This window comes from Cricetulus griseus, unplaced genomic scaffold (genome assembly GCF_003668045.3).
Source record: "Cricetulus griseus strain 17A/GY unplaced genomic scaffold, alternate assembly CriGri-PICRH-1.0 unplaced_scaffold_45, whole genome shotgun sequence".
Taxonomy (NCBI): Eukaryota; Metazoa; Chordata; class Mammalia; order Rodentia; family Cricetidae; genus Cricetulus; species Cricetulus griseus.
Genome location: NW_023277197.1, coordinates 24,571 through 36,702, shown reverse-complemented (window position 1 = coordinate 36,702; position 12,132 = coordinate 24,571). Strand labels below are relative to the sequence as shown.

The window sequence follows — 12,132 nt, the reverse complement described above, 5'->3', positions numbered from 1 at the left end:
CATTAAAAGATATAGGCCTTTAAACAGCCTGATACAACATTACAATGATCATTTTCAAGTAAAGCTGTATGAGTAATAGGGCACATTGCATGACACATCCTGCTCCCAAAGGTGATAAAAGAAATGGATATGTGATAGAAAATCAAGATAGACAGGGGTTTTGTTTATTCATATTATTTAATTTTATTTTGGGGGAGGAGGCTACAAGGTTTGATGGCAGGCTTGGAAAGAATTGGAAACAAGTGGGGTTAGGGTCCATAATGTGAAATACTCAGAGACAAAATCTAAGAATTAGGTTGAAAAAGGATAAAAAAGAATCTGATGTGTTACCCTGAATGAACACTACTGAAGATTTCTGCACATAAGATATGCTTACACAGGGTAGAACACCATGTTGCATTCACCTCTACTTTGCTGCTGTAAGTGCCCAAACCCCTAGGGAGTACCTTGAAAAGACAAGTGGCCAATATCACAAATTTAATATTCTTTTTGAAACATTGAGAAGTTCATGCAAAGTATTTTGATCACATTCAACATCTCTCCACCAAAATTCTATGAGGTTCATCCCTACCCACCTACTAACAAAATTTCAAGATATTTTATTTGTAAAACTGTCACATACATTTTTAGTTCAACTAGTATTGTTGAGTGTAGGATGTATCCCTGAATGTGCAAAACCTGCAAAGCAACAACACTGTTTAAGGAAACTGACACGCCCCTTTCCCTAGCAGTTGTCAAATGCCAATTGTACTTCATGGAGTGATTGGACTTAATGTGTACTTCCCCCCTGCCCATAAGTCTGGTGTATTTTCAGACTTGAAAGTGTCTGTGTATGCTGTCACAAAATGACTATGAGTTCAAATTTATGACTGCATAGTACTCAAGACATAAAATATGGAAACCAGCAGATACTGACATGGAAGTTTCATCTCAATTGTGTGAACTTTCCTACTGCTACAAGGAGCTATGCTCTCTACTGGAGGAAAGCAGTAATCAATATTACCCAGCAATTAATAACGTGAGCTACAAAGGAAAGAATGGCCTGGCAAGATAGGCTCACCTATGAAACAGTGGAAGAAACATGACGTAAGTAACCTACAATATTATGATAGTATATACCACTTAATGAAGTGTCCAGATCTACAGTAGTTAATGTGGATAAGAACCTGTGGATACCCTGGCTTTATGCTACAATGAAGAATATACCACTCTTATTCTGTGAAATGATCTTACACTTAAAATAATGCATACCATTTTAGATTGATATTTGACAAATACAATGATAAGTAAGATGATGAAATGATAAATTATTACACTGATATATTTAAGGACATGAGTGTATAAGTTTTATATACACAATATTACAATGGTGCAATCTATTCAATTATTATGAAATTATTTCCCTTTCCTATTCCTTATACAGGAAAAGCAAAATCCAGAAATAATAGATTCATGACTCATCACAAAGGGGCTTAAAGTAGGAAAACACATAGAAATGATGCCTGTGATATTCACAAGCCATGAATTGAGATTAAAAGAAAGAGCCATGTAGCCTTGCAAAATGGAGGAGATGGTGTAAAAAGCTAAAAAGGTGCAAACCAACACCAGGATGTTCTGTGTGGCTCTGGATTCAGGGGAAATTCTGGTGGATGCATGAGTGCTGAGGATGCACTGAACCCTCTTCTTGTGTTCATAGAGTATGACAATCATGGAGATGCTGGAACAAACAATGAGTATGGAAAATAAGACTTCAGGGAACACCCAAAATACTGTATACAGTGACTCTACTATCTTGTCTTGATTGAGAGCAGGACAAAATTCAAAATTTCTCATTTTTGTCTTGTTTTTGCTATTACTTTTGGTAGCCGTATACATGGGGAAAACCATATTCACTATCATGTACAGGATCCAGAGGAAGGAAATGGAGAGGTGAACATATTTTGGTAATTTGATTTTCAGTTCTTTACAATAGGAGACATTAGGACTGATGGTGATGGCCTGGAAAACACTCAAGAGGCAGGTGGAGGTGATGGACAGGCTCCTGCAAAGTCTCTGAATATATAAAATAAGTTTGCATTCAACATCATTGAAGAACCTTTTCCACTCAAACATTCTCATTATCTGAGGCACTCCTGTAGAGAGAATGATTAAGGAATTTGATGTGAAAACATGTATAAGAATTAAGTCTACAGTCTTTAATGTGTGTTCATTGTAGTAAACAAGTAGATACTGGAAAAGAAAAGATACATTTCCCAGAATTCCAAGTGCACTCTGAAGTGAGATCAATATTCCTATAGCTAAGTTTCTGGACTCCATTCTGTCAGTCAGCACTTTTTCTTTAAAATTATTACAACAACTATGTTTCTGAGCCAAATCATGCATTGAAAATTTCTGTCCTTTTATGCATGTGAAGGACATTCATTTGAGTCCAAGATTGCAGAACCAGAGTGAATACATTTACAAGACTGTCTCAAAACAAATATTTTGCCAGCAGTAATAACTTTCAATGAAATTGTTTGTCTGTAATTGTCCACATTTAAGGTGTGCATTCCTAGTACATCTCTATACTTCTCAAACTCTTCAGCACAAAAATAGCATTGATTTTACTGAAGAAGCAATAACCAGTTGAGTTCAAGATGAAAGATGAACATTCCAGAATGAATTGTTCTTACACAATAAATTGCTGGAAAACAGACTTCGTTCTGTAGCTTCAGAGTGAAAGGCCTTCATGCTGTCTTCACCCAAAATTTAAGCTTAAACAATGTACATTTTACCACAGCAAAGTGAATATGTTTATGTCCTAATATGAGAAAATACATGTAAAATAACATAAAAGACTCTAATATAATGAAGTTCACATGATGAGCTAGATAAAGTTAAATTCAGAGATAAACACATTATATTTCATACACACACATTATTATTGTGCTATTGTGGAGCAGATAATAAACAGATGCATTCATGTGAAATGTACAGCAACCACATTCAGTGTGGAATAAACAGGGTAAGGATGTTGAATATTCTAAATAGATCCACTGCCATATGTCATAATGCAGTAGGGGAAATATAAAGTAAATCTAGTATGACACACCAGCCCTTAGTAAGAATAAGGATAAGGTAGGTATGTGACACCAAGTCAAAAGTATTCCAATTGAATTAAATGTTTAACTGGAGTAGCTGTGCATCTATTTGTTCACAATTTCACTCCTGTGGAAATGTTTGTAAGAAAAAATTTAAATATGTGTGCAATAAATAGCTTCTAATTGAGGACCTCCCAATTCATGCTTTAAGAACTGACTCCCTCAATTAGAAATGGTGTCATGTGCACCTCCTTCTTGCACCTAGGAGGGAGAAATAGACAGGGCATTGTGGGTTCAAGGCCAGGCTAGTCTACTTAGTAAATTCTAGGACATTCAGAATTACATAGTGATACCCTAAATCAAAGCAAACAACAAACAAAAGGAATGTACTGCTTCTGCTTATCTTCACAGTGCTGTCCTCTGTAGCAGCAGAAATAAGTAGGGAATGCATTAACAAAGACCAAATGCATAAGATATATGAGAGTTCATATATCATTTGTCTCTTGAGGCCTATCCCAATACAAGTTAGCAGTGATCCATTCTCTCACAGGATAATACAAATATGAACCTATGTTCCCAAAGTCCTATCCTACCAAGACCCCTAAAGGGTGTACAGTGGACTTATTAACTAAAATTGTAACAAATATAGTTTTCACTGTGTTAATTCTATTTCATAGAACATAGGAGTTCAGACTGGGGTTCACTCTATAATCTAGGCTGACATGAAACTTCTGGTACCTCATTCCTTGACCAGTGGATTCCTGGGATTTCCATATTCATCCAAGCATCTTTTTCTTCATATATGTGTTATATACTAAGTGGACTTTTATTTGTTAATTCCAGTGAACATTGTGTGTTCTACTTACTTTCTTTTATAGAAAAAAAGTCTGAACACCTTTCACAAAAACAGAAAGTGACTTTGTTGTAAGGGTTTCTTACATATTATTGATATGTAATATATCCTCTACAGTAGGAACTTCATAGAGCTATAGGTCCAGGTCATGATCCGAGCCAAGCCACTCATGAATATTCACTTGCTGAATATTGAAAGTTCATCATGACACACATTGGAACACTATCCTAAATCTTATTGTGGTTTATGATATTTTAGTTTTTATTTTAGATAAGAAAACCACACAAAGAATGTCATTTTTTTTAGAATAAACCAAGCCTTGAAGAAAGGAGTTTTAAAAACAGTACACTGGACAACATCTTAAATTCCACTTGCCTGGAGGAATTGGTTTGCTGAGGCTCTGGACATACTGTCTGAGGACGGTGTTTTAAGATGGCAGGTCTGTCAGGACATAAAGTAATTCAAAGTCACAGATATTTCTCCAAAGGAACTGCCAAATACTTAAAGAAAATTATTAGGAGTGGTGTACACCGAATTTAAGAATCATGTATAAGAATCTGAGTGGTGTTTCAGTGTACAGAAGAAATAGGACAGAAAGAGAGAGAACACACAGGAAACAAATGTCATCTAGACAGGTGTGAGGATCCCTATTTTAGAATTACTGCAGATACCCTGCCAGTTTCCGGTGATTTCAATTTGTCTTCAAAGCCAAGAAGGTGTATGCATTATAATCAAATTTATTAAATCAACTGAAATCAATTTTTCTCATAGAGCAGTACTTACTGAAAATTTTATTGCCTTGAATCTCCCTGAAGCTAGACTGAAAACTATAAACAGAGGTGAGAATGTATGAATCATTGTTACAATACTTTTTCCCTACCACCTACTGTGATTTCCATAGAGCATTGATTTGGACATCATTGTTTCCTATACAGTCAATACAAATCCGAAGTTAAAACCTTGCAGATGATTGTGGGGAAAAAAGGTCATCCTGAGGAGTTTGGACATTTATAAAATGCAAACATGGCTGGGTGATTTCCACTCAGTCACTTAAATTTTTAATCAAGTACCACATTTTTTAACTTACTAATAAAAATTTTATTTCTATTCTAACCTAAATTACATCATGTAAAAATGAAATTTGTTCCTATAGAAACTGCCTGTGTAGTCAGCAAGACGAAACGGCAGCCCACAGACTGGGAAAATATATTCAAAAACCCCACATCTGACAGAGGGCTGATCTCCAAAATATACAAAGAACTCAGGAAGCTAGTCTCCAAAACACCAAACAATCCAGTTAAAAAGTGGGGTACAGAACTAGATAGACAATTCTCAATAAAGGAATCTAAAATGGCTGAAAGACACATAAGAAAGTGTTCAACATCCTTAGCCATCAGGGAAGTGCAAATCAAAACAACTCTGAGATACCATCTTATTCCTGTCAGAATGGCCATTTGAATATCACCAAACCAGAAGAAATAGCAGAAGATGTATTCTATGGATCTGGAAATGAGTGTCATTCAAGATACACAATTATAGTGTCAACTTCCATTCAGTACCATGTTCCCAAGTTCAAAAAACAAAGCAGCATCAATCAAACAAAGGTCATCAGCACTGAGTGTCAGGACACACCCAGCACCTGAGCCATCATAGACGGAGTGCTGCACTGAAATGTGTTACACCCAGAGGCAGAACCAGATCTCAACTCCTCACCAGGATGAGATTATTTTGATAATATTCATCACACCCTTTAATCTTTTATGCCAGCATCTACGTTTGTCACCTTGAGATGTTATCATATGGTTCATGTATAATATGAAGAGTTGGAAGTGGGAAAAACATAATCACTGCCATCCCTCATCACCTTTGAGTCAGATTCATTATCACTGAAATGATTCATCAGTGGTCTGGCAGGGATTTTGTTACATTATTTTTATACATCAGAGATTATCACAAATTCAGTGAAGTTGCTGGCCTCAGCAATTTTGTTCATATCCCCGGAATCCTTTCTCTTAATTTGATAGAATTCACACTCTTCTGTTTCTAACTAGAATACATTTCCAGACATGAGTGCTTACCAGGTTTCCCATCTTTGGTTGCCCTGCCTTCCATACTCAGGTACACAATGATCACTTGACACATTCCCTCTGCACACCATCAATTCAGGATGCAGCTCCTGACCTAAGAAGCAGCACCATGGAAGCAGGAATCAGCTTAACCATAAGATAAAGGATCACAGCTCCATGACCTCACCTCCCTTCAGAACCACAAACCTCTGACCTGTATTTGAAATGATTTCTCTGACTTTGGGAGTCAGGGGATTTGCTGAAACATTTCTTTTTTCCATTTGCTAATTAACAGTGATGAATGTCCATTTTCCAAACGGAAAAGGTGTTTGGGGAGGCTGCAACTTTTTCATTATCCCTAAAGGCAGTGTGTGAGGGATTGTTCAAGGACTATTAAGCTCTCATTTGATATTTCTCATTGGACATGATTTCTCTGGGTTCTGTCACACAAAGAGACATCAATTATTAGTTTTCAGTTCCCAGTGCTGACCCATTTTCAACTCTCAGCAGGGCAGAATCAGTCAAGAATTTGGGGAGATCTAATGGGGTATCAATAAGAAAAAAACATGATAGTATAATTTGCACTAAAACTCACTGCAATATTGGTATAATTCTGTGCAAATTAACTAGAAGTGATGGTAGGAAATAGTTCAGGATAAGATACAAATATCATGTAGCATTGATAATAATGCATCAGACCCTTATCCTAGAAGAAATTATACATATATATGAAACAGTTTACACATAAAGGCACATATATCCAATGTATTGACAAAAATAAGTGCTATTATTCACATCTACAGGCAAAGAGGGAAAACACAATAAATCATTTTTTCCCACTATAAAACATTTTAATACCATGTAATAGGTGGTGATTATGTTTTCCAGGATGGTATAGCTGAATTTTGTGGTATATCAATTCCCACATTCCTGGGGGAACCATCATTTTGATTTCTATAGTGACTGTAAGTTTGAATTTTAACCTGCAATGTTTAAGTCTTCAATTTTGTTTTATTGATTTGCATTTTTGTGTGCCTATACTGTACTGTGAATATTACTATAGATTTGTAATACTGTTGTAGAATAGGGATGATAAAAACTTCAGTAGTTATTTAATTATTCAAGAATCATTTAGCTATTCTGTTTTCTTGTTTGTGTTCCATATGAAGATGTGTGTAGGGTCCTGGCCATTATCTCTTGGGGTAGGGGAAATGTAGGCATGGAACCAGCAACATGGGTACCAGAAACAAGTGGAAACAACAAGCTTACTTTAATTGAGGAAGGGGTAAGCCTTATATAACCCCCACTCTATGTCAGTTGTGGGGGGGCAGATAAATTGAGCTAACCTCTGCTAAGGTAAAGTGGTCATTGACCATGGATCCATGTCATCTCTCATAAGACTTAGCTGTTGTTGTCAAGGCCATCTGACCAACTTAGGCTGGATATCAGGAAAGATCTACTTATTATTGGTCTAGGACAAGTGTCAGGATATATGTGTTACACATTATCTTGCTATCAGTCTAAGCCAAATGGCTGTCATGCCCATTGACGCTTAGCTATCCTACAAAAATGAAGTTTCCTTTCAGAAACAGTGAATACTTGTGTTGGAATTTTAAATCAGATTGGGCTTATTGTGTTCATTGATTTTCATAAGATGGCCATTTTTATTATACCAACTCTATAAATCCTTCAAATTCTTGAACATTGAAGATCTTTTATTAGAATATAATTTTCCATCATTTCACACTGATATAATGCCTAATCTTGGTATTAAAGTGTGTTTCTTGTACACACCAGAAGGACAGATTCTGTTTTATATTAACTCTGTTAGTCTGTGTCTTCTTATAGTAGAATTGAGATTACTTGTGTTGAGAGCTATCAATGAGAATGGTTTGTTGATTCCTTTTGATTTGATATGGTGCTGTGAGTGTTTTTTCTCCATCTATTGATTTAATGGTCTAGAATGAAGTATTCCTTGTATTTTCTTGAGTGGAAATGGTTAACCTATTCATGTTAACTTTTTTCTCTTAGTGAATTGGTAGGGCTGCATTTGTGATAGATATCACACATTTTCTTTTTTGATTATTTCTGGTAATTGAATATTTTGCTGGATATAATAGTGTGTGCTGGAACCTTTGGTCTCTGACTTTGTGGAAAATTTTCCATTGTTCTTGTTGATTTTAGAATCTTTATTAAGAAGTCAGGAGTTAGTCTAATAAGTCTGTCTTTACATATTACATAGACTCCTAAGAAACAGAAAAGAGACCAGAATCCAAGTAAGAAAAAACCCAGCCAACAAAGAGAAGATCAAAACTAGAACCTAAAATTATGATCTTCCAAAACCAAAACAAATGTTGATCAACCAAGGTGAGACTTTTGAACGGTGCTTTAATACAACTCCTGATAACATCTGAGGGCTGGATCACTTTACATCTTCAATTTTTGAACATAACATACACCTCTTTCTATGGTAGGTATACTCACTGTATGTGTCTTTTTGCTCAATATTCCAACATTCTGACATGATGAATTGTGTTCTACACCACAATATAGCCTCCATGGTATCAGCTATAAGTAATGGCTTTTCATGCATGTCAGGAACAATGTTATGCACACAGCATGTCATCCATGGTTCTCTAACATTCTATAGGAAGACTCATTGAACCACTTGTTCACAAGAAAGTAGATGCCTTGATAGAGGGAACAGTATTGTGACTTAGATGGAAAAAACACAAGAGTTGGATGATTCACATGTAGCTTTATTCCCAGCACTCGGGAGCCAGAGGCAGGCAGATCTCTGTGAGTTCGAGGCCAGCCTCCAGAGTGAGTGCCAGGATAGGCTCCAAAGAAAAAGAAAGACATGTCACATGTAGTTTTATATACCTTCTATAATACAACCTCAGTTTCCAAAATGGTTACTACAATGTGATCCCACTTTACTCTGTGTGAGATGAATGCTGTGTTGTTTGCCCCAAAGATGCAAGGAGGAAAACAACTGACCTAAATTATGATGGCAAAATTATTTAAAACAAGCAATTAATTAAAGTAATCTATTTAATTTATGTACTCAAACTATCTCTTTCTAAGGTGATGTTTCACATGGTCAGCCTTGGAAATCAGTAAGATAATGTTTTATAGCTCATTTGTAGCAGGATTCATAATGGGGAAAGGACAGGATAAAGAGTTGGTATTATCGGTGGAGAACATAAGAATTACAAGTTAATACTAATTATCTCATGAAACAGAGACGTGATTGCAAGGCCATCACAATGTCATAATAACAAAAAGTAGTCATAAAAAAACTGGAAATGAAGGTAGTGTTGCAAGATGTTTATAACATTTGAAACAAACAAGTGGTTGGTCTTTCCCAGAACAGGCAGCACAAAAATCAGTACAGAGCCATTTGGTTACAGATGGAGCTAAACCCAATCCTTGAGAAAGAGAATTTTAATCAGAATCAGGAATGGAGCCAGTTTGTCTTCATCACTAAATGGTTTTTGAGAACATTGTGCAGGCAGGCTTGTTCATCATTCCTAACTTGTCTTACATCTCTTTCAAATACTTGATAAGGCTGTGACATTCCTTATCTGTGGGGTTGAATAAAATTTGTAATGCAGAAAAAGGCATGACCTGTTTATGAATTATGTATTAGTTTGGAACCAAAAGAAGAAATGTAACATAGGAATCCATTTGCTGCCCTTTGCCAGAGAGTTTTTGTTGAATATAACATTCAAGTACTTTTTTTAGAACAAAGGGTAAAATATTTTCCTCTGTCTGAAATTATGGTTTGGTTGTCTGATGCCAGGAAGGCTGGAATATTAACTAAGTGTGGTGAGGTGATTAGGACAAACAATTATTCTTATTTATCATGAGCATCTGGTTTGCTGACCCAACTGAGGAGACAAGTAGCAGGTATATTGACTGCACTGGGTTCCATAAATTTCAGTATATACAGGTCTTTCTGTTTTTGTGGGACTTGTGAGGGCTTACATTGTATAGATCATCTTTGGAAAACTGTGTAGTCTTCAATTGATGGCTAGATTGTGTTGAAAAGCCAGTGGGAACTCTGCCAAGAAAGATAGAGACAAGGGACAGAAGTTAAAGAAATTAAGGAAACTAGTACAATTGGTGTTTCCCATTTGGGAAAAGGCAATAAAAATAAAATAAATATGTCTGCAGGAACCATGACAACAATCACTGGAGACTTTCAGAGTTTCACCATTCATTCAAAAAGTTTTCTTGTTTTGTTTGTTTGGGTTTTTGTTAATAGAAGGCTTTTTCTCAGGTTCCTCCTTGTGCAACCAGGCAGGTGTTGGGTTTCCTGGTCCATTAGGCTAGGCCTCTCTGCTTTCTGTCTCAGCTGTGGGTAATGATTGACATTCTGTGTTGAGTGTTGAGCCTATCCAGTCACTTGGTTCCCTTTACTGCAGAAGACCCTCAATGCTACTGGCTGTTTTGTATGGTTTAGGCAATGAAACCCTGACAATGCTTGCTCATTTGGAAGGCTCCTATGATTTCTTGGCTCCCAGTCTCACCAGGGAATCCTCAAAGTCTCTGTGCAAGTCAGAAAAAGAGCTGATTTGTCAGAACTAACTCATATAACCAGAAATTATGAAACGGGCTTTAAAAAACCACCTATTATTTCCCTCGATGGTGGGATAGTGTATCTCCTCAGACATGCCTTTCCACGTTTTCGCAGATCATGATGCCACAAATCAGAACCAAAGGAGAGACAGAACCAGGCTTGACAAATAGAACATTCCTATGGTGTACCAGAGTAGGCCCATGAAAAAGAAAAAAAGTGCTTGCTCTGTTCCTTTTTTATGATGCTGCCATTTATCCAGGCAGTACAACAAACAGAAGGAAAGGTTAAAAGATGTCTAATGTTGATTGGCTGGTAACAGCTCTGAATCCAGGTGACCCAGAGTACTCCTAAATGATCCTAATGGTTTCTATGGCTCAGGGGTTGGGGTTTTCTAAATGGGAGTATTAGGCAAAATATGAGTATTACAGGGACAGAACATAACCAGAATACAAGGATAAGTCAAAATGAACTTCAAAACAAAGACATATTTGCAAAGTAGTCACAAGGTAGTTATAACAACAGATAGCCCCAAGAACATTTTGAAACAAATGTAAGCCTAATGAGTTGAATAACTTTTCAAAGCTAATTCGAGGTTACCATTTAGTAAAAGAAGCAATACATGACTATGTTTAGTTAAGACTATAGATGGGGTATAAGCCAATTATTGAGAATGACAGGTTTCATCATAAACAGGCATGAACCTAGTTTGTCTGAATCATAAGATGGCTTTTGAGACTAAGTAACACTTCATATTTCTCTCTATTCCCCAGTTCTTTTTGTTCACTTTACATACCAACTGTGTGCCCTCTCCTCCACCATCTCCAGTTGTCCCTGTAACCCACCACCATTCACTCTGCAGAAAAGGTAAGGCCTCCCATGAGGACTTAACAAAGCCTGGCATATCATGATGAGAAAGGACCAATCTCTACACACACACACACACACACACACACACACACACACACACACACACAAAACACATCGAGACTGGACAAAGTATCTCACTGTATAGAATGGGCTTCAAAAACCTAGCTCATGTACCAGAAATAGATTATATTCCTACAAACAGACCCGGCTACAAAACTGTCCAACACATGCAGAGCACCTGGATCAATTCCAAGCAGGTTAAATGGGTGTTGCTCTAGAGTCCCTGAGCTCCCTATAAAATGGTGAAGGAAGCAGTACTACTGAGTGTTTTATCTGTGGGAACAGTATGCTTGCCTATGTGTGTTTCTTTTTCTATAAAATCTGATACCTAGTTCTTTGATAATTCTAATTCTGGCACTTAACCTTCATGGGTATGTTATTTTCACTATAAAATAAGCATTCTATTGTTGAAGAACAAAAATATCCTCATTGTTGTGGGCATACATATTCATTTTATGTTTAAATTTCAGGTGAGAAATGCATGGGTTACTTTTGTGCTGAAAAGGGTAAATAAAGTTGCTTTATGTTCAATATGACTTGTAATTAGAACTCCATTTTAAAATCTAGAACCCAGATTCCTTCTCATTTGCACTCACTGCTCACATTTTCTGGAAGAGCAAC

The 12,132-nt window shown here is 36.6% G+C and overlaps 1 protein-coding gene across 1 annotated transcript; it reads right to left on the bottom strand.

The window, feature by feature from the left end:
- Positions 1-1,395: 1,395 nt before the first annotated feature.
- On the bottom strand, positions 1,396-2,378 carry LOC100771714 (vomeronasal type-1 receptor 4-like). The gene has a single exon (XM_027398672.1). The coding sequence runs from the start codon at positions 2,314-2,316 to the stop codon at positions 1,396-1,398; it is 921 nt and encodes a 306-aa protein (XP_027254473.1). The 5' UTR covers positions 2,317-2,378.
- Between the last annotated feature and the right edge of the window lie 9,754 nt (positions 2,379-12,132).

Bases quoted from the DNA above. Each gene is read 5' to 3' on its own strand.
- LOC100771714 (XM_027398672.1), bottom strand. From the start codon at position 2,316: ATGGAGTCCAGAAACTTAGCTATAGGAATATTGATCTCACTTCAGAGT.